Below are 24,126 nucleotides of genomic sequence, written 5' to 3'. Positions count from 1 at the left end.
CCATGGTATATTCAATATTCTTCGCCAACACCACAACTCAAAGGCATCAATTCTTCAGTCTTCCTTATTCACTGTCCAGCGTTCACATGCATATGAGGCAATTGAAAGCACCATGGCTTGGAACACTACTCAACCATAAAGAGAAACGAAGTTCTGATACACGCCACAACATGGACGAACCCTGAGAACACTATGCTGAGCGAAAGGAGTCAGAGTCAAAAGGACAAACATCCTATGATCCCACTTATATGAAATATCCATTGAATTGACAGACTGACAGTGGGCTCAAGCATAAAAATGATGGAGAGGATGGCGCAGGACCGGGCAGTGTTTTGTTCTGTTGTACACTGGGTCTTGTTCTGTTGTACACTGGGTCACTATGATTTGGAACCAACTTGACGGCACCCAATTACAACAAGACATGAAGAATGCAGAGTAGGTAAATGCATAGAGACAGGAAGCAGATCAGTGGTTACCAGGGGCTGGGGCGGGGAGAATAGGGAGTTATTGCTTAATGGACACAGAGATTCTATCTGGGATAGTGGAATAGGTGGTGGTAATGGCTGAACAACATGGTGAGTATAATCAATGCCAACCATTTAAAAGCAGTTAAAATGGCAAATCTTACATTACATATATATTACCACAATTAAAAATAAAAAGGAAGGAGCTCTGGTGGCACAGTGGTTAAACACTTGGATGCTAACTGAAAGGTCGGCAGTTCAAACCCACCACCTGCTTGGTGGGAGAAAATTAGCAGTTCTGCTCTGTCCTACTGGGTCACTATGAGTCAGAACCAACTCAATGGCAATGTATAAAAAAATAAAAAAGCTAAAGCAACACTCTCACCCTGACCTGAGATCTCTTTCCATGTGGACAGGACTGCATCGGGGTAGCTCCTGCTTCCTCTGCCCCAAGGTGGCAATTTACCAATTGCTAACCCTGAGAAACTAAGGGGCTCGGCCTCCCTCTACCTCGGCTCCACCCCAGGCTCTGCAGTGCGGTGGCCAGCCCTGGCCCAGAGCCGGCTCTCACCAGTGGTAAGCCTCAGCAATCCTGGGATCCAGTCAGCTGGGTAATGTCGTTCCCACACTGAGATGGGATTTCAAGCTTCTCATTTAGCAGAAGTAAGTTACTCTTTGGTCTCCATCTGCCACTGTTTTGTGGCAGGTAAGGAAGATGGGTTTTTTCAGACACCCAAGCAAAGAGAAAAGGATGACACCTGAGAGCCTTAAAAAAAAAAAAAAAAAAAGGCAGCCCCGTATTATGGTGAAAAGAACTGAAGATTGATGGGCAGGCTTCGGTGGCAGCAGAAAGATGAGTCTTCAGAGGAGCTCAGCACAGAGGGTCGTGGTCAAAGTCCCAGCGCAGCAGCACCTGCCCCAGACAAGGCACGGTGATCACCTTCACCCTCCTGTCTCACCCGGACCTAGGGGGGAAGCCTGGACTGCAACAAGGCCTCTGTGGCCACCAGAAGCTCTCAAAGGTCCACCCACAGAGGAGGGGACAAGCGCAAGGAAAAGGTGAGAGGGAAAAGATAGCTCTAGGCATTCAGCGAAAGCCTTTCCCTGGGAGCCACTTGGCACTCGGGCCTCCTGGGCACCTGCTGCCCCATAAGGCTCCTTGAGGGCCTCTAACCAGACCAGATTCCACCGCTTGAGGCCAGGAACCCAGACGGATCTCCTGGGTACCACCTCACCACCTCTTCCAAACACACAGGCACACATGCCTGACGCAGGGAACACAATACTCAGGAAGCATCTGCTGAATGACGGGATGAACGAGCAGACCAAATAAGAATCGAGATTACTGTACATTACAGGAGTTCTGGTGGTGCGGTAGGTGAGGCTGGGGCGCCCGGCTGCTAACTAAAAGGTTGACAACTCAAACTCCCTAGCGTATCTGTGGGAGAAAGACCTCGCAATCCGCTCCTGTAAAGATTACAGCCTGGAAAACCCCATGGGGCAGCTCTACTCTGTCACATGGGTCACTGTGAGTCAAAACTGTCTCGATGGTACCCACCAACAAAAACTGTGCATTACAGAAATAATAATATTACTATTACTCTCTTTATAAAAAGTAAATAATTAGGTCCTTCGAAAGTGAGATTTTATTTTAGGTCTTTAAAAAAGGATTCAATATGCAAAACTTAAGACAGGAGGGAAGAAAGGAAGGGCTAGGAACTTGAATGACCTTTTGGGAGATGCTTTACAGAGGCCAAGGCCCATGTTAGCAGAAAATGGAAGCCAACACGGTCAGCTCGCCTTAAATCCGCTGCCTCCAGCGTCACACCTCCAGCAGTAACAAACAACATGCTCCTGCTCTTCAGAAGAAAAAGCAGAATCAAAGTTTCCAAAAGGGCTTTTCAGAGAAGACTTAACAAATTCCAGTGGCCTTGGCTGGAAGAACACACAGCTCTCACCTATTCACACTCTCAACTCACGGAGAAACAGGAAGCACTCCTGCAGCATGCCAAGGCCGGGGTCCTAACACCCCCTGCAGCCCTGTAGCCCCCCTTCCGGTCCAAGTCCACTGTAAGGAAGTTCCCTTCTTCTGAGGGATCATCTGCCTCCCTGGCATGGGCCTGGGCCTGCTCCCTGAACAATGCAGAACGTCCCATTTGCCTCAAATGACCTCCACTTTCTCCATGTCTTCCAACTCTTACAAGACTCAGCGGGGGGGGAGGGCAATCAGCACCGGTGGGCCACAGCCACAGAAAAGGTATCCTGCAGGGGTCTCTCGCAAGAGAATCCTTCTGAGGATTCCATTTGGTATCCTTTAGTCTGAGTGATTAGGACTACACGCTGAGTCCTGTGACTCACCAAGCCTGGGGGGGTGGCCACAGGGCCCTGCCTCAGTCATCTAGTGCTGCTATAACAGAAATACCACAAGTGGATGGCTTTAACAAAGCGAAGTTTATCTCCTCACAGTAATGTAGGCTGAAAGTCCAAATTTAGGGCGTCAGTTCCGGGGGACATCTTTCTCTCTCTGCCTTCTCATCAATGCTCCCCTGGACTAGGAGCTTCTCCATGCAGGGACCCCAGGTCCGAAGGACACATTCTGCTCCTGGCACTGCGTTCTTGGTGGTATGAGATTCCCCTGTCTCTCTGCTCACTTCTCTCTTTTATACCTCAAGAGACTGCCTCAAGGCACAATCCAATCTTGTAGATTGAGTCCTGCCTCACTAACACAGGAAACCCTGGTGGTGCACTGGCTGTCCAGCACGGAATGGGGATCTGACCCGGAAGCTGCCCAAGGAGGGGCCCTGAGCTGAGACTCCAGGATGGACCCAAATGAACAGGCAGAAAAGGGAGGAGGATGGCACATCCCAGCAACTGGGCAAAGGCCAGTGAAGCAGCTGGGCAGAGGCCAGAGAGGATCAAAGAGGCTGGAAGGCCATGCAGGGAGTTAAGACTAACACAAAGCTATCGGATGAAGGCAATGACATAGAGGTGAGGGGCCACCACGGTTGTGAAAAGATGACTCTGTCTACTTAGCTGGAGGAAGAACAAACTTGGATCAAAGAGGATGCAGGGCTATTAGCTAGAAAGCCCCTGCCACAATCTAATGACGAGGCCTCCCCGTTGAAGACACAGTCGACCCAGACTGTCAAAACTTCCTTCTACTGACCTATATTGGAATGGTTGGGTTTTTTAACTTGAACATACGACTTTATATTTATTCCCATTAGTTGTTCATCTGATTGGCTCTCAGCTGCCATTACAGGCAGCGGAGCTCATTTGGAATCTTGATTATGTCACCCATCACCTTAGCTGTCCTTCCACGCTTAGCGGCACTGGTTATGCTTACACCCTTGGTGACTGCACTACAGCCTCGGAGAGAGTGGAGAAGGACGAAGCCAAGGACAGGGCATGGTGGCGGGCCTCTCGGAGACCACGCTAGGGGCAGAAAATGTCGTAAAAATTTGTCAGGCCTTGTTTAACTCCTTGGTTTCCTACCTGCCAGCTTCATTTCTCTGATCTGCTGTCTCTTCTGTAGAATGGGAAGCATAATGGCTCACTCTTCACAGGGGATTAAAAAACCCAAAAACTAATTGCCATCAAGTTGATTCCAACTGATAGTGACCTTACAGGACAGAGTAGAACTGCCCCATAGAGTTTCCAAGGAGTGCCTGGTGGATTCTAACTGCCGACCTTTTGGTTAGCAGCCATAGCTCTTAACCGCTACGCCACCAGGGTTTCCTCACGGGGGTTGGGAGAGTGAAATGAGTTACTGTACAGAAAAGAATCTGCAATGGTGCCCACCCAAGGGGTGAACCCTTCCTGCCGTCCCACAGCTTCTGCAGTGAAGTCATCGTGGAATAGTGGCTAGGACTGGAGGCTCCATCCAGCCTGATAGTGGCTGTTGCCTCCTACTATAAACAATGGGAAAGATAGAAGCAGAAAAAAATGAAACACTGAACACTCGTTTTCCGGCATTAGCCAACCTGCAGCCTACAGAGTTACAACAGCATCTGAAGGTAAGATGCACAGTGCTAGGAGTAAAACAAAGCCCCTTAATAGAACGGATGGAGAGGAGAGGGATAGGCAATAAGCCAAAGTGAACATTTGAAAAATAATAAAAAACACTCAATTCATTAAAAAAAAAAAAAAGTAGGAAAAAAGGGGAAGGAAAGAAAAGATGCAACAAGTACAAAAGGAACAGCGTAATGGCAGACTAAACCCCAATCACATAAATAATTGCACTGAACACATTACGAGAATGTATTTGGTCTAAACCTATACTAAAAGGATAAAAGTGCAAAGCCCAACTATATGCTATATACAAGAAATGCAACTTAAATAAAAAGATACAAATAGATTAAAAGCAGAAGGATGGAAAAAGATGCCCCATAAAAACACTAACCATAAGAAAACTGGAATGGCTGTACTAACAACAGATACAATGGACTCAGAACAAGGAATAGAACCAGAGATAAACGGGAACATTTCATAACCATGAACACGTCAATTCTGCACAAATAGGTAATAATCCTACATGTGGCTGCACCTAGGAAGAGAGATTAAAATTACGTAAGCAAAGCCTGATGAAACTCAAAGACAAACCGAAGATGATGGTTGGAAATTGCACTCCTCACTCGGCAACTGATTGAAAAAGTAGACAGAAAATCAGTGAGGGTAGAGAAGACTGGAACAACACAATCAACCAAGCTGACGTTTACAGAACACTCCACCCACCCAACAACAGCAGACTCTTTTTAAGGAAACACTAAGATACACCAGGTGATAGACCTCAAAACAATTCTCAACCCATTAAAAGAAATTAAGTAATACGAAGCATGCGTCCTGATGGCAATGGAATGAAATTAAAAACCAATAACAGAGAAGTATCTGGGAAATCCTCAAATATTTAGAAATTAAATAACACATTCCTAAATAAACCACGGGGTTGAAGAAGAAATAAAAAGGAATGTTAGATGATATACTGAATTGCATGTTAAAGAAAACAACATGATAAAATCTGTGGAATGCATCTAAAGCTGTGCCTGAAGGGTAATTTTCTGCTCTAAATGCTTGTATTAGGAAAGAATCCAGGTCCATTGCCAACAATCTCAGTTTCCATCTTCAAAAGCAAGGAAAAGAAAGGCAAATTACAAAAAAAAAGTAAGTCGAAGGAAAAAAATAATAAAGAGCTGATATCAATGTAACAGGATATGGATAAAGAATAAAGAAAATCAATTAAACCAAATGTGGCTCTACGCAAAGATGAGTAAAATCGGTAACTTCTCTCTAGACTAAACAACAAAAGGATAACACAAGTTATCAATATCAGGAATGAAAGACATTACTATAGTTCCCATAGACATTAAGGGAGTAATCAGAAAATATTAGGTAACAACTTTACGTCAATAAATTCGAAACCTTGGTTAAAATGTCAAATTCTACATTGTAATTGTTGTTAGGTGCCACTGAGTCAGTTCCAACTCATAGCAACAGAATGAAAAACTGACCGGTCCTGCGCCATCCTCACAATCTTTGCTATGCTTGAGCCCAATGTTGCAGCTACTGCGTCAATTAACCTCCTGGAGGGTCTTCCTCTTTTTCACTGACCCTCTACCAAGCATGATGTCCTTTCTCCAGGAGCTGGTCCCTCCTGATAACATGCCCAAAGTACTTGAGACGTAGTCCTGCCATCTTCACTTCCGAGGAGCGCTCTGGCGGTACTTCTTCCAAGACAGACTTACTCGTTCTTCTGGCAGTCCACGGTATTTTGAATATTCTTCACCAACACTGTAACTCAAAGGCATCAAATTCTTCTCCAGTCTTCCTTGTTCAAGGTCCAGCTTTCACGTGCACATGAGGTGACTGGAAATACCATGGCTTAGGTCCGGAGTACATTAGTCCTCAAATTAACATCTTTGCTTTTCAACACTTTAGAGAGGTCTTTTGCAGCAGATTTGCCCGATGCAATTAGATGTTTGATTTCTTGTCTGCCGCTTCCACGAGCATTGATTGTGGATCCAAGAAAAAGAAATCCTTGACAACTTCAATGCAATTAAACATTTGATTTCTTGACTGCTGCTTCCATGAGCATTGATTGTGGATCCAAGAAAATGAAATCCTTGACAACTTCAATCTCTCCTCCTTTTATCATGATGTTGCTTATTGGTCCAATTGGGGGATTTTTGTTTTATGTTGAGGTGTAATCCATACTGAGGGTTGTGGTCTTGTATCTTCATCAGTAACTGCTCCAAGTCCTCTTCACTTTCTGCAAGCAAGGTTGTGTCGTCTGCATATCGCAAGTTGTTAATGAGTCTTCATCCAATCCGGATGCCCCGTTCTTCTTCATATAGTCCAGCTTCTTGGATTATTTTCTCAGCATATAGAATGAATAAGTATGGTGAAGCGATACAAAGGATACAACCCTGACACACATCTTTCCTGATTTGAAACCAGGCAGTATCTCCTTGTTCAATTTGAATGACTGACTGCCTCTTGATCTATGTACAGGTCCCTCATGAGCACAATTAAGTGTTCTGGAATTCCCATTCTTTGCAATGTTATCCATAATTTGTTATGATCCACACAGTCGAATGCCCTTGCATAGTCAAAAAACATCTTTCTGGTATTCTCTGCTTTCAGCCAAGATCCATCTGACATCAGCAATAATATCCCTGCTTCCATGACCTCTTCTGAATCCGGCTTGAATTTCTGGCAGTTTCCTGTTGATGTACTGCTACAATCACTTTTCAACAATCTTCAGCAAAATTTTACTTGCATGTGATATCAATAATATTGTTTGATAACTTCTACATTCTGTTGGATCACCTTTCTTTGGAATAAACACAAATATACATCTTTTCTAGTCGGTTGACCAGGTAGGTGTCTTCTAAATGTCTTGGCCTAGACGAGGAGCGCCTCCAGTGCTGCTTCCGTTTGTTGAAACATCTCAACTGGTATTCCATCAATTCCTGCAGCCTTGTTTTTCGCCAGTGCCTTCAGTGCAGCTTGGACTTCTTCCTTCAATACCATGGATTCTTGATCATATGCTACCTCCTGAAATGGTTGAATATCAACCAATTCTTTTCGCAACAGTGACTCTAAGTATTCCTTCCATCTTCTTTTGATGCTTCCTGCATCATTCAATATTTTGCTCATAGAACTCTTTAAAATTGCAATTCGAGGCTTGAATCTTCAGTATTTTCAGCTTGAGAAATGCCAAGCGTGTTCTTCCCTTTTGGTTTTCGAACTCCAGGTCTTTGTACATTTCATTATAAATCATTTCAAATTCTATGAAAGACCCAAACTACCAAAATTGACAAGAAACAGAAAATCTAGATAGCCCTATCCAGGGGAGACACTTAATTTGTAGTTAAAAACTTTCCCACAAAACCTAAAGCAATATATAAAGTTAATGCAATCCTCCTCAAAATTCCAACAGCCTTTGTACAAATGGAAAAGTCAATCCTCAAATTTACATGGAACTGCAAAGGGCCCTGAATAGCCTAACCAATCCTGAAAAACAAGAACAGAGTAGGAAGACCCTTACTTCCTAATCTTGAAACATACATAAAGCTACAGTAATCAAAACAGTCTGGTACTGGTATAAACCAAAACAAACCAAGTCCATTGTCGTCAAGTCGATTCCAACTCACAGCAACCCTGTAAGACAGGGCAGAACTGCTCTGTAGGGTTTCCAAGGTTGTAAATCTTTACGAAAGCAGGTTGCCATGTCTTTCTCCTGCAGAGCGGCTGGTGGGTTCAAATTGCCAACCTTTTGGTTAGACGCTGAGTGTTTTAACCAGTGCACCACCACGGCTCCTTAGTACTGGTATAATGATAGACATATGGACCAATGGAAAAGAACTGAGTTAAGTGCACTCATCTAAGGTAAATTAATCTTCAACAAGGATGCTAAATCCATCAAATGGGAAAAAATGACAGTCTTTAATAAACAGTTCTGGGACAACTGGATTTCCACCAGCAAAAGAGTGAAGATAGTCCCATATCTCACATCATATGCAAAAACTAACTCAAATTGGATCAAAGACCTATACGTATAACATAAACCCATGAAACTCTTAGAAGTAAACATAGGGATACTGTTCCAAGACCTAGTCCTCAACAACGGATTCTTAAACATGACACCAAAGGCATGAGCAACGAAAGACAAAATAGATAAATGAGATCTCAAAAAAAATAAAGGCTTCTGTATTTCAAAGGACTCTATCGACAAAGAAACAACCTACAGACTGGGAGAAAATTTGGGGGAACTATGTATCGGATAAGGCTCTAATATACAGAATATATAAAGTACTCCTACAACTTAACAAGAAAAAGACAAACCACCAATAAAAATATGGGCAAAGGACTTGAATAGACATATCACCGAAGAGGATATACAAATGGTGAACAAGTACATGAAAAGATGTTCAACATCATTAATCATTAGTGTGATGCAAATCAAAATCACAACGAGATGCCACTTCACTCCCACTAAAAACCCAAAAAAACCCACTGCCGTACTCCCACTAGGATGGATAAAATTAAAAAAAAAGAAATTGTCAGCCAGAATGCAGAGAAATCAGAACCCCTGTCCATTGCTGGTAGGATTGCAAAATGGTACAGCCAGTGTGGAAAATAGTTTGGCAGTTCCTCAAAAAGTTAACAGTAGAGCTACCATATGATCCAGCAATTCCCCTTAGGTATACACCCAAGAGACCTGAAAGCAACAATGCTATCAGACACAGGTACACCAACGGTCACTGCAGCACAATTCACAATAGCCAAAAGGTGGAAATAATCCAAATGGCCATCAAGAGATGAATGGATAAGCAAAATGTGATATATACACATAATGAAATATTACTCAGCCATAAACAGAAATGAAGTACAGATACATGTTACAACATAGACGGACCTTGAAAACATCATGCTGAGTGAAGTAAGGCAAACACGTAAACACAGATATTGTACGATTTCACTAATGTGAAACACTTAGAATGGGCAAACATATAGAGATGAGAGGTTGACAGTGGCTATGGGGACGGGAGGGAACGGGAAAGAGAGGAATCTTGGTTTAGCCAGCACTGAATTTCTGCTTATGGGGATGGAAAATGTGGCAAAGGATGTTGGGGATGGTTGCACAATACGACTGATGACATTGGTTTCACTGAACTGTACAAATGAAAAATGTTGAATTAGCAAATGTTGTGTTACCCTGGAGCCCTGGTGGCACAGTGGTTAAGAGCTCGGCTGCTAACCAAAAGGTCGGCAGTTCGAATCCACCAGCCGCTCCTTGGAAACCCTATGGGGCGGTTCTACCCTGTCTCAGGGCAGCCCTACTCTGTCCTGTAGGGTTGTTATAAATCAGAATAGACTCGATGGCAATGGGTAACAGGTTGTATCATCTATATTTTTACAACAGTTAAAAAAAAACTTTCCCACAAGGAAAATGCCAGCCAAGACGTCTTCAATGGTAAATTCTATCAAACACTTAAATAACATCAGTCTTACGCAAACTCTTTCAGAAAACACAGGAGCGTTTTACAAGGCCAGCACTTCCCTGAAATCAAAACAATGACAATAGAAGAAAAGACTGAAGATCAGTATCTCCCATGAAGAGAGATGTGGAAATCATTACAAATACATTACCAAAGGGAAGCCAGCAATATACAAAAGGTTAATAGCTCATGACAAAATGGGGCTTACCTCAGGAATGCAAAGCTGGTTTTACTTTCAAAAACTAATCGGTGCTATTCACTACATGAACAGAATGTTGCTGTTGTTAGTTGCCATCAAGTCTGTGTAGTGACTCATGGCAGCTCCACGTACAACAGAGTGAAACACTGCTCAGTCCCGTACCATCTTCATGGTCGTTGGCATGAACATGAAGCAAATAAATAAGAAAAATCATACACTCATCTCGACAGATGAAGAAAACGCATTTGACAAAATACCAATTCCTAATTTTCACAAAGACTCAGCAAACCACGATCTCTCTACATGTTCTTTCTCTCCTTGCTCATAAGAATTCTTTCTTCAATTCTCTTCATCGCATACCAATAATCCTCAAATTTAAAGTCAGGATAGACAACAGACCTCAAAGCAAAAGCTAAACTACAAATCTTGTAGGAAGAAAACACAGAAGACACCGTAGAATCCTGAGGGGAGGCAAAGGATTTTTAATCGGACACAGAAAGCCATTACCACAAAAGAAAAAAGACAAATTAGATTTCATCAAAATTAAAATTCTCTGCTTATCAGATGATACTGTTACGAGAAAAACGAATTGGCAAACCACAGACTGGGAGAAAATATTCTCAAAATGTATCTCTTGACAAAAGGATCGCTATCTAGAGTAGGTAAGGGACATCAGAGAAACACAATGTTGGAGAGGCTATGAAGCAGGCAGAACCTTCACACGGTGCTGAGGGGTACGTAAAATGGTGCAGCCACTTTGGGGGAACGATCCGGCTGTTATAAAAACAAACCTTCTCCTACCCTGTGGTCCAGCTAGTGCACTCCTAGGAACTGAATCAAGAGAAGTGAAAACACGTGTCAACAAGAAGACGTGGACATGAACGTCCACAGCCGCTTTATTCGTAATAGCCAAAAACTGTGAACAGCCCTGGCGTCCACCGACGGGAGAATGGATAAACAAACTGCGATCTCCAGATAGTGGAATACGACTGGGTAATTAGAAGGAAGGAACTATTCATTCAGGCAACAACATAGATTGTATGTTTTTCAATGCTATCGTAAATTGATTTTTTTTTTTAATTTTCATTTTTAAATTGTGTGCTGCTCAAGGACTTACTCTTAATGAATATTCTGCCGCAGCCCAGTAAGCAGCACCTCCTTGCCTGCTTGATAAACCTTTCCAGAATATTGCCAAGAACCCTCAATTTCATCAACCGGGGCTCTAAAATCACATCTCTAAGATTCAGCCACAGACAAGAACATACTCAAGTCGACCGGGGCTTCATTCATTCATTCATTCATTCTTCCATTCACCCACTGAACCCTCAAGGACTGTCTCATGTGCCAAGCACTGAGCAGCCACAAGGCCCTGGCTTTAGGCCCTCTATTTGATGGCCCAGCTGCCCTTTCCAAGTGAAGACTCTTCTTGATGTGTACAAGAGCCAAACCAGAATGAAGTAACTGAGCTCTCTGCAACCTTCCCAAGCAGCAGGCTGCTCCTGTCTTTGTTTCTCTCTTCCTTTTGAACTCAATTTGCGGGTGGCAACATCGCCAGGTTCTAGCCCATGACAGGTTCCAGAGTCTAAGCTCATTTATGAGGGTCCTGAGCCACCCTCCGTATCTGCCTTTGGCTAACGGCCATTTTCCTTTCTGGAGCATACACTTGAATAGCTGGTACTTCTTCACAGCCTCCCCATGCAGGGTCTGGTTCCTGTGATACATCTGTCCCTTTTCTCCAGACTGGGATTATCCTCAATGGTTAACTCACAGCAGTTAACTCACGGCAACCATATTTGAGAGATGTCCCCCATCCGAGACAGAGTCCCCTGCTGCCCCCAGTTACAGGCCTGGTGGTTTCCTGGCCTTTCTCTAAATGGTTATCATACCACCACATTTCTAGCCCTTTCTATGAGAAATTCCAAGATAACAGAGTCATTTTTCCCAGTATCCCTATCACTTCCATGCCACCAACTAGTTCTTAGAATTGAGTAATTCTTCCACAAGGAAGGAAATGTTATGGATATAAGAGTAATAGTATGGATATATTATGGATATAAGAGTAATAGTACGGATATAAGAGTAATAGTATGACTTCAGGGTAGGCAAATGTGGAAGCCATAATTCAAGAAATAAGAGCTTGCCAACAACCTTGGCCTTAGTGTCGTGACTGAACAGACTGGCAAAAGCACAATAATCCCCTAGCAGCCTAAAAGCACCTCGCCCAGCCTGGAACTTCTAACTGGACACCTCCGGGGAGAGAGAGGCCCTGCTTTGCCACTATGTAGGGGCTGAAACACAGTGCTGTGTCAGCAGTTTCCATCACCTAGAAAGCCCACAGCTGAAACCAGCAATTTGTTTTCAAGAAATAGTCAAACAACTGGAATTGGCTCAGATGTTCTTCTGTGATCTAGGTTTTACAGAAAAAAACCACCCAAAAAAGCAACTCTTAAGACCAAACAGCATTAAAAATATACAATCTGTGAATCCACTGGAAGGCATAAGAGCTTGCCAATCACTTTAAAAAGTAAAATCTCTTTCTGGAACCTTCCCACTGTACCTGAACCTGTGAGGGCCCTGTGCTGCTGGAAGCCCACTTACAAGCCATCCACCTCACACTGCATACTACCCTCGAGGAAGCCAGAGTCCCTGGGAGCCCACGTACACTCTGAAAAAAAAAAAATCCCATTGCTGTCAAGTCGATTCTGACTCATAGTGACCCTACAGGACAGAGCAGAACTGCCCCAGAAGGTTTCCAAGGAATGCCTGGTGAATTCAAACTGTTAACCTTTTGGTTAGCAGCTGAGCTCTTAACCACTATGCCACTAGGGCTTCTTTATACACACACTCAAGTCACATCCCCAGTGAAAAAGATGTACATGGGTGTAGAATGAAACTCAGGAACACAGGGAGAGAGACCAATCATTTGTTTTTTTTAATGCGAAGGAAAATAAAAAGAAATATTTTTCCCAATTAATTTTTTTAAAGATACTTCCAATCAAACCTACCACACGACCAAAGCAGGAAACTCAGGAATTGTGTCCTCAGCACTGAGGATTACTCACCGCGACCCTCACGCCTTTCCCTCCACCACCACGCGAACCTCAGCTCTCGTCTGGGCCCTAGCAGGCAGCCCACCCGAGGCTAACACACAGCAACATCCCTCAAGCAGGCTACCTGTCCCAGAGGGCGACTGCTGACACAGCAGTGTGGCTTCGTGGCACTGCTCTGTGGAAGCAGCCTCCCATGACGCCATGACGCCAGGAGAGGCAGCCGTCTCCCCGCCAACGCCAAATGCCCTCGAGTTTAAAAAAAAAAAGTCTCACATAGACAAATGCCTGGTGCAGAGGGCACTGACCCTTCATCAGAAATGAGTGACCAGGCTCACTGGACTGAGGGCGCCGCAGCAACAGACCTTTCTCAAAGCTGCCAAATCCCAGCCGGCTTCCCACCTCAGGCCCCACCCACACACCTACTTCCTAAACAATCTGGAGATTCCACATCACAGGGCCTTGACTGGTCTGAAATGCCCTTCCAAATCTGCGAGTCCCTACCCAGAACCTGGTCTGTAGGGTCCTCGGGCAATTGCCAGTGTTACTATTTTTACATGTGGTCCGTGAATGCTGGAAAAGAAGGAATACTCTCCAAGTGCTGAATACAGGGTTCTAGAGAGGTCCATCAGCCCTAACTGATTGACCATGTGGTACAAATGTTCTGTTATCTTACTATTCTGCTCTGCTTGACCTTCTAATCGCTGAGAGGCAGGAGAGCTGGATTCTGGAGCAAGGCACGGTCTGAATCCTGGCTCCGCCACTAACCAACAGCAAAATGACAAATACCTCATAGGCTTGTTGTGGAGGAAAACAAGCTTAGACAAATGAGTTAACACATTCTAACACTTAGAATAGTGTCTGGTGCACAGTGTGGACGCATAAATATTAAAAAAATATTAGCTATCCTTATTACTAACAATGCCTTTCAGTAATTCTGCCAGACTTCTGCCTCTCTCTCTCTCCCTCTCTCTCTCTAACACTCACAAACATTACGTCCATATACACAAATACGTCGTCAAGACCATACATTCAGGATTGCTGTATTTTCCCTGGTAACTTTATCCATTTATCCTTAGAAGATAACAATCTTTAGCCCCAATAAAGCTTTGGCCTTAAAATCTATTCCATCTAGTAGCAACAGAACTATCGTACAGCTACATAAGTGGCACTTAACTACATGACTATTATTTTTATAAGTACTTACCTCCTGCATTTTTCCCAACCCTTTCCTTTCAACCTTTCTGTATCCTTATGTTTTAGGTTAATGTATTACAAGTACCATACAGATGGATTGTGTTTTTAATCCGATCTGAGCTTTTTGTTTTTTAAGAACATTTGGCAGTTTTATTCTCTTGTGTCTACGTGTGAATCTTTTTTTTTTTTTTTTTTTGAATTCATCTTGCTTGAGACTTGTCATGCTCACTGGACGTGAGTAGCAATGTCTTGCGTCAGAGCTGGACAACTCTCTGCCATTATTTTTATAAATACTGGCTTTCCTCCAGTATGTTTTCTCCTTCCAGATCTATTTTTTTCATGCTTTCATATCTTAACCTCTTTCATATTTTCCATCTCTCTCACTGCCTACGCAGTAATTTTCTCAGATCTATATTCCATTTTAACTAATTCTCTCTTCCATTGTGCCTAATGAGTTTAAACTTCAAATACCATAAATTCTTGACTGCTACAAGTTATTTTTGTTCCTTTTTAAATCTGCAAGCTCTTTTTATAGGCTCTTTTTCTTGATTTTAAATCCTCCCATTATCCCTTAACAATGTTAAATATACTCACTTTATGGTTCCTTTCAAGTTATTTTCCTAGCATCTCAAGTCCCTGGGATGTAAATTCTCTTAATTGTGATGTCAGCTAATGTTTACTCTTGGCATCGTTTTTCCCTGTGTGTTTTGTACTTTTTCTATTATGAGCTCATCTTCAGTGGGGGATTTTTCCATGAGAACACCAAAGGCCTGTGCCGTGAGAGCACCTCTCCAGAGCAGAGATTCTCAACGTGTGGTCAATGGACTACTGGGGGTCCCTGAGACCCTTCTAAGTGGTCTGTGAGCACAAATCTATTTTCAAAATAATTCTAAGACATCATTACCTTTCTCATCATGTTGACATCTGTACTGACAGTACAAAAGTAGAGACTAAAACTGTAGCAACTTAGCACAAATCCTGGCAAAGACACCAAAATAAACACACTAGTCCTCATCGAACCCTTAACTCGTGGTGCACTCCCAGTCAAACTCCCAGTCAAACAGCAAGCCAGGTTCACTTACGAGTGCCCTTCGTAACGCAGGAAAGATCATTTACACTGTTACCTTCATTTTTTAAATCTTGACCCTTGAGTAGCATCTTTTCAATATTCTGGTGACAAAATGGAGAGAGCACATAAAGCACTTCACATAGAGAAAAATGATGGTTTCTTCAAGGAAGGCACTTGGTATAATTGTTTAGAGTTGTGAGCTGAACAAGACATGTTTTCCAAGAAACACCACCTTTACTTGAAAGAATGGCTGGTGGACAAACTGGTTATTCAGTCTTGGGTATCTGGAAAACATTTTCTCAAAAATGAACAAAATTAACCTGTCACTTCTCAGGACACAATTGATAGTATTTGTGGTCAATGATAAGAGTGGAGCTTTTAAGTCAAAACTCCAATTCTGGAAAACGTGTATCCACCACTCCGAGCTTGCAGTTTCTTCTTTCTGAGCTAGGTGGATGGACTAACAAATGTGATTTTTTCGTAGGGTAAAACGAAAGGGTAAAACGTCGGTGTCCCTTGGAAGATCTGCACACGTCTGTCATCCAGTAATTCCCAGGTGACCAGCGCACAGTGTTCCAGTACCACACGTGGAGAAAAGATCCATTCAAAGCGCGAGGTGGACCAGTGGACTCAGACGTAACCAAGTACGAACGTTCCCCGATGTGGTTTCAGGTTTCATATCACAAATAACTTTTAAGAATCTACCATTTGTTGAGTAGTGATGTAGTACTAAACAGAAAAAAAATCCACAATTATCAGAAAGGTTACTAAAATTCTCCTCCCTTTTCCTACCACGTATCTGTGTAAGGCAGGGTTTTCTTCACACACTTCAACCAAAACAACATATTGCAACAGATTGAACACAGAAGCAGATATGCAAATCCAGCTGTCTTCTATTAGGCTATTCATTAAGAGATTTGCAGAAATGTAAAGCTTTAAAAAGAGATTTAAAAATGCCTTTCTTTACACTAATTATTTTTGTTTTGGAAAACAGTAATTTATCATAAAAATACGTTCCTCATGGTAACTTGTAATGAGTTTATCATTGTTATTTAAAAATAAATTCCTAAATATGTTTTAGTTTCTCAGTTTCAAACTTCTGATAAGGCAAATATCTGTAGATTTAACCCACATAAACAAATAATTTTTAGGAATGTAAAGAGTTTGAAAAGCTCTACCGTAGAACCATTTTTATTTTGTTTCTGGCCAGCATCTCGGTTTCCCTTCCCAGGTCATGTTATGGATTGAATTGCATCCCCCAAAAACGTACATCAACTTGGCTAGGCCATGATTCACAGTATACTGTGTGGTTGTCCTCCAATTTGTGATCTAATGTAATTTTTCTATGCATTGTAAATCCTAATCTCCACCTACGGTCAATGAGGCAAGATTAGGTTATGTTAATGAGGATCAGAGTGGGACGCAAAACCCTTACTCAGGTCACAGCCCTGATGGATGTATGGAGAGTTCCTCTGGAATGTGGTCTGCATCCCCTTTTATCTTACAAGAGATAAAAGGAGAGAGAAGCAGAGAGAGAGAAACCTCATACCACCAAGAAAGAAGCGCCAGGAGCGGAGCGCATCCTTTGGACCCAGGGTCCCTGCACTGAGAAGCTCCTAGACCAGGGGAAGATCGATGACAAGGACCCTCCTCCAGAGCCAACAGAAAAAGCCTTCCCCTGGAGCTGGCGCCCTAAATTTGAACTTGTGGACAACTAGACTTTGAGAGAATAAATTTCTCTTTGTTAAGGTCATCCACGTGTCGTAGTTCTGTTATAGCTGCACTAGATTTCTAAGACACCTAGCTTTATCTTCACTGAGCACCTTGCCAGGCAGTAAAACATAATCTCTCAGCCATTACTGTCCCTGATCGTCCCCTCCAATTTACTACAGAATCAGCTGTTGAGTTCATTACTCTCATTTCTGAAGACGTCCCTTGTTTCTAATAAGCTCAGATATGAGCTTTGAACAATGTGTGCTCACTACAGCCCAGCATTTCCAGGCATCTGCTGAGGACAGGGGTAAGGGACTGTCCTTTTTTTAGTTCGCCATCTCACTGGATTTGAAGGTTCTCGCTCGCACTCTGCCCTCGCCTGTCCCTGCAGTCTTCCCACCCCTCCCCATCCGCCAGGCTGTGAGTGGCTTGCCAGCAGGGATGGCACCTGTATACAGTAGGTGCTCATCACCCTTAGGCCAAATCAAAGAAGTTCTTAGTCAATTAATGTAATGAGCTGATGTTTAGAAAGAGTCATATGCTACTGAAACCTACTGGGATATGGGGTCAAAAACTGAGGCTATGTGGTGAGCCAGAAAGTAAGTGTTGGCACTGTTACTGCCCAGGATGCTGAAAGGCAGGAAACATGAGCAGATGTGGTTTCCATCTTCGTCTGCAAGGTGGGACTCACTTACACGTATTGTAGCTGGGGAAGGCTGTAGGGTAGAGTAGAAAATCCTCAGCTACCAGGCTAGGATCTGGGTTCATGTCATTTCAGGAAAGTGGCTTCAACTCCCTCGACCCCCGTTTCTCCTCCTGTGCACTGGGGGTAACACTGGCTCTGCTGTGAGGTCACAGGTCGGTGTCAGAAAGCACCGAGCACATGGAAGACACATGATACATGGCGGCTGCCACTCATCATCTCCATCAACACTGAGACTGTCCACCAGTCATGAATGAAGAGCACAAGAAGTCCTTCACCAACAATCCTTGACTTGCGTTCCTTTGAAGGCTCTTTGGCAGTGGTGCGGACTTAGCACAATTCGATAAAATAAAACTGAATTTAAGATGCTGAGAATAGCTCAGGAGGTCAGGCTGAGAGTTTGCATTTAACAAAACCTGAAAAGGACCTCATGGGTTTCAATCAGGGCAATGATGTGATGAAAAAGGCACTTAAGAAAGATGGTTCTAGCAGTTCTACAAAAAAAAAAATGGAGGTAAATGACACAGGAGCAGAGAATGAGCCGGGGGGCAGAAGCAATCAGGAACAGAAGCATCTAGGTCCTTAGGGAATTTACCTTCTGGTCCAGTTTTCCCTTGATTTTCAATCAGTTTGTATCCTTACATTTACTGAAACCTAAAAAAGCAGTAGTACTTGTGTATACTAAAAAAGTCTCCAAGGGAAAGTCACCTGAGTCGCTTTGGGATGGCCTTGCCGCTGTCAGCTGCTGCTGAGTCGTGGCGACCTCATGTGTAACAGAACTAAAGGTTGCCCAGTCTTACACCATCTTTGTGATCATTGGTAGGTTTGAGCTCACTGTTGTGCCTACTGGGTCGATCCATCTCATGGATGGTTTCCCCAGTTTCCACTGACCCTCTAACTTGGCTAACCACGATGTCCTTTTCTAGCGACTGATTTTCCTGACGAAGTGTCCAAAGTAAGACAAAGCCTTGCCATCCTCATCTCTAAGGAACATTCTGGCTGTATTTCTTCTAAGGCTGATTTAAATACAAGGTTATCTGGCTTCTATTTGTAAACCTGTCTGTCGGTTTGTCCTGTTGTGGTAGCTTACCTGTCGCTGGGATGCTGGAAGCTGTAGCATCGGCAGAGCTACCCATGGTGGACAGGTTTCCACGGAGCTTCTAGACTAAGACAGGCTAGGAAGAGAGGCCTGGTGATCTACTTCCAAAAATGAGCCAATGAAAACCCAATGTATAACAAGAGAATACTGGGATGTTCTCATGTAAGAGAATGACAGCAGAGTTCCCCAAACTCCCCAGATGGCGGTCACTGATATTCCCGAGCCCTTTCTCACGTGAGAAGTATCTGGAGTGAACTGTAACCATGGACAGACGGGTGAGGACCTCTGGGTTGCGATACTTTGTAAACGCAGGCACCAGAGCGGCGTTATACCTCGCACTTGTCAGCCCTGCCAATAAACCATTTCATCACAGAGCAAATCTCAGGTGAAAAACGAAAAGCCAGCGCCGATTTCGTTGTACAGCTGATTTTATTTACAAATAGAAGCCAGATAATCTTATATTTAAATGGCAGAAGTTCCATCACTCATGATCAAGCAAGTGACACTGGAAATTTATAAAGTTTCATGTTATGATTCAATCCCTTCTCCAAGGGGGGAAACCTTCCAAGGAGAGGACGACTCAGAAATATGGGAATGCTGACAAGGTGAGAGAAACAGCAAGCTGGGGCTTGGGCCAAAATTCACCCCTAACGGGCACATTTTTCTTTAAAAGAAACAAATAAGTCACAAGGCAGCTCGATCAGCTCACAGATATGAGGCCTCCATGCTACAAGCACACGAAGCGCTTCCACCTTCTCTGTCAGTTCCTAAGTTATCAAAAGTAACATGAACCATAGAACAAAATTCTAACCCACAAAAAGAGACCAGACGTACTAGTCTGACAGAGACCAACGAAACCTCCAGAGTATGGCCCCCTGGACGCCCTTTTAGCTCAGTAACAAGGTCACTCTTGAGGTTTACCCTTCAGCCAAAGATTAAGCAGGCCCATCAAACAAACAATAACACACATAGCTCAACCAAGCACGTGAAACTAAATGGGTACACCAGCCCAGGGGCAAGGACACGAAGGCGGGAGGGGACAGGAGAGCTGGGGAGATGGAAATGGAAAACCCAAGGCCAAGAAGGAGAGAGTGTTGACGTGTCATGGGGTTGGCAACCAATGTCACAAAACAATATGCGTATTAATTGTTCAATAAGAAGCCAATTTGTTCTGTAAACTTTCGCCTAAAGCACGACAAAAATAAAAAAGTAACATGAACCCACCCAGTTTCCTGCAATAGAACCATTTTAGCATATTCATCCAAATTAAACCTTAGGGCCTGAGTCTTTAGATTACAATTAAGAGAAGCCTTGTTTGGGCCATTTCACATCAAGTAGCCTGGCTGGAACCTCTCAGTGACATCAGAACGACCGTTATGACAACAGGTCAGGAAAGGCAAACACTGACGGGAAATGAACATGGCAAAAGTGTGAACCAAGCACACCGCCTCATCTCTTCAACAGGAGGGCCCTCGAGGTCCAGCTGAGCTCACGGACGCCTGCACACTCTCCATTTGGGTAGCAGCACCTCACATCGGTTCACCTGCACGTGAGTAACCAGGCGATTCTTGGACATTTGGCCCCCAGAAAACGTCTATCAACCAAAACCCTGTTTGGCCTTTAAAACGTTATGCTGAGTGAAGGAAATCAGACACAAAAGGACAAATAGTGTATGAACCTACTTATATGAAACACCTAGGACTGGCAAAAGCACAGAGACCAGCGTTTATTAGTGGTTCCCAGGGGCGGGAGCGGGGAGGGGAGCGGCTGTCCAGGAAGCAGTGAGTTTCTGTTTATGGAGATGGAAATCTGGCAGTGGACGCTAGTGATGGCTGCACAACACGATTAATGTAATTGATAACGCTAAACTGCACATGAGAAAAACGTCAAACTGGCAAATGGTGCATTACGTACTTTACAACAACAACAACAAAATCCCGCTCGAGTCCCCTCCTCCATGTAAGATCAGGCAACCCTCCTGGGAACTCTTGGGAGCCCATTTCACTGCCTCAGCAGAGCTGAAACGCCGCCCTCTGTTGGACAGGAGCTCCTGGAAAGCCCCATGCCTCACTTAGTGGGCAGCACAGTACACCCACTTCTCACTTATCACTATCTCATTATCCAACATTTCGCATCTACAACAATAGTAAAAAAAATCGACTATCTGACTATCTTACACATTGACGATGTAGCCTGGCAGTAATGAATGCTGAGGTGTCAGGCGAGAGTAACACTGGCTGTGATAGTTAAGGTTATGTGATCGGCTGGCTGCGATGGCCAGGCCATGACTCTCAGTGGTTTGGCAGTTACATAATGACATAATTTGGCAGTTATGTAATGATGTAGCCATCTCCCATTTTGTGATCTGATGTGATCATCCTCCATTTTTGCATAATGCCAATTTTCACATAACGACCTGGTCTTTGGAACCTAACAATGTTGGTAAGTGAGAAGTGGGTGTACTGGTACAATGCAGGTGTCTAGGACAGGTGTGAGAGGCCAAATGAAGCTGATGGGGGCCCAGCCACTGGGGGCATCCACCCACTCGGGCCATGTCTTTGAGCCCCTGAGGCTTGAGTCCTCGTTCCTGCTCCTTACCTGCCCACAGGGCTCTGTAGGCACTCTGCAGTATTGTCCCCCACACCGCCTCCACACAACCGTCTCTGTCACTGTGAGACCTGTGACAAGTTTGGCCATGGCCCCAACATCCTGACCCTGAGCCCAGCAAGTGGGACCCCCGCCAGCTCCTGTCTTCCCCTCAGTACCAGGCTTGACTGCTGTTCACCCACCTCTCAGGGCTGTGAATGCCACCTGGTCACAGGGCCCAGCTTTATAGATGAGGCGCTGGGGCCCCAAACTGACCCCTGTGTGGGGTAGATTCCCCTGACTACGTCTGGCCGAATCTGAGCAACAAGGAGTGGACAAGCCCCTGCAGCAGATACCTGAGAGCAGACAGCAGACTCAGCAGTACAGATCCTCGGCCCCAGGGTCCCTGCCAGGGCCCGCCCTCTGCATTCCGCAGCAGGATAGCATGGTGTCCCCAGAACAAGGGGCTCATACCCAGTACTTCTGCTACCTGCAGTCACCCTGAAGAGCACAACCTATTCCAGATGTTGAGACTGAGGTTCCCAAGGTTAGCACATGGCGGACCTAAAGTGCCAGCATCAGCCTGGTGCTCTCTGGACACGATGCACCCCTCCCTGCACACGGCCAGACCTCACCTGAATGCCGTCCAGCAGCCGGCTCATGCACCAGTAGGTATCGGCCTCGATGTTGCGTAGCACATCCGCAGGCACGTGGGAGACGTCCACGGTGTCCACGTCCTCCTCGTCTGCGAAGCGCATGGCATGGGAAGAGACAACAGGCAATTAACCACACAAAGTCATCACCAGGGGAGACGCGCTCACCTGCCGGAGCCCCCACCTATCATTCTTCCTCCAAATGGACGGCTCATGCAGCCTACACCTCACCACTTAGAGTTTCTCAGTTTAAATATCTCATTAGTTGCAGATAATAATCTGAATACTCTCTGATCAATTAACATAATTAATAGGTATTTTTTACATTATTACTTATCAGGCATTTCCCATCTGAATAAGAGAAAACCTAGAGTACATTATTCATCCCCGGCAGAGGCCTGAAAGTTCCTTCAAAAGACTGTAAAACTCTGCTTCTCATATATTTACGTATTCATCCAACAATACACGCAGTTCCCAACTTAGGACAGGGCTCCATTTTGATGACTCTGACATGAGTCAGTTTTGACGTTAAGTCGAATACCTCATTGTTTTCGTTTTTATTATCATTGCCTTTTATCATTAGTGTCTTTATAGATCATAACACTGAACGTTCTGCAAATGAACATCTGAGAATGATAACTTCAGCAAATTACACGCTGCATCATTGTATGTAGCACATATTACTAACGAAAAAATGTACCAAAAAAAAAAAAGACGGTTGTAGTGTGATTCGTCATTAACTAGAATACGTTGCAAGGTGGGGACTACCTGGAATTCCCCTAAAAACCTGTTTCCGAGGTTAGCTTTTCCAAAACCATACCAGGCAAGTCTCTTGTGCCCCATCAAGCCCCCACGAGGGCAGCAGCACAGATGTACCAAGAAGAAATAACAGGCAGTGGGGTTCTAAGTCACTTCCTTCTTAATGTATAGGAAATCTAATGAGAAACATAACTTAGAAGTTTTTAAAATGCAAAACAGACGCTTAATTGAAACGTCTTGTCGGGTATTTGAAGAAACTAATTTTAGATCCCTACAAAAAGTGTTATCATTCAGCATAACACCCATTAATGTTTGAAAAAGTATGTCTCTGGTTTTTCTATTTTATTTATTTTGCAAATGTACATGGTATCGTTTGCGAGGAAAATGTACTTTAAGAAAAAACATTCCAGCCCAGAATATATTGAGAGGGTTCTAAATTATTGTAAACTTGTAATAATCGTACTAGCAGTAACACTGGGAACGCTCACTGAGCACTTCTTGCCTGCCAGGAGTCCTGCAGCTTCTCATTACAACCACCGCCATTGTACCCTAAGGAAGGTCGGGTGTGGGGAGACACCCACTCATGGTACAACGGGTAGCGTCAGGACGTGGCCTCACATCTGGTCCCGGAGCCTGCGCTCATCACTGCGCTTCGGACGCTAGGATGGCTCCACGGCTCTTCCGTAAGGTCTTTCCTCCTTTCCTGAGCAGCAGCCCACCCAGGTCCTCACCCACATATGGTCCCACCTTCTTCCTTCTTCACAACAAAAATCAGAGGGGTGCAAGGGGGTAAGAGTGTCTCCACAGTGGTATCCCACAGAGTGGAGCAGAAGCGTCATGGCTAGAACCACACATCCTGTCTCCATGACCCCAGCAGGGAGGAGGTGGCCCTGACAGGAAGCACAGCGGTAGCCATGTGGCTGGGACCACACGTGCTGTCTCTGTAACCCCAGCAGAAAGGCAGTGGCCCTGACAGGAAGCACAGCAGGAGCCATGTGGCTGGGACCACGCACACTGCCTCCATGAGCCCATCAGGAAGGCGGTGGCCCTGACAGGAAGCACAGCAGGAGCCACGTGGCTGGGATCACGCGTGCTGTGTCCACGAGCCGAGCAGGAAGGCAGTGGCCCTGACACGAA

General features: G+C 44.4%; 1 protein-coding gene across 2 annotated transcripts in view; it reads right to left on the bottom strand.

Annotated features, from left to right (window-relative positions):
- Positions 1 to 24,126, bottom strand: part of TBC1D22A (TBC1 domain family member 22A) — a 451,059-nt gene that overhangs the window by 170,324 nt on the left and 256,609 nt on the right. For both annotated transcript variants that reach the window (XM_049884681.1, XM_049884682.1), the window contains exon 9: positions 22,213 to 22,322. In XM_049884681.1, coding sequence (XP_049740638.1) covers positions 22,213 to 22,322 — 110 coding nt within the window. The remainder of the gene's footprint in view (positions 1 to 22,212; positions 22,323 to 24,126) is intronic.

This window comes from Elephas maximus, chromosome 4, assembly GCF_024166365.1.
Source record: "Elephas maximus indicus isolate mEleMax1 chromosome 4, mEleMax1 primary haplotype, whole genome shotgun sequence".
NCBI classification, from domain to species: Eukaryota; Metazoa; Chordata; class Mammalia; order Proboscidea; family Elephantidae; genus Elephas; species Elephas maximus.
This window is presented reverse-complemented; position numbering and strand designations above follow the sequence as displayed.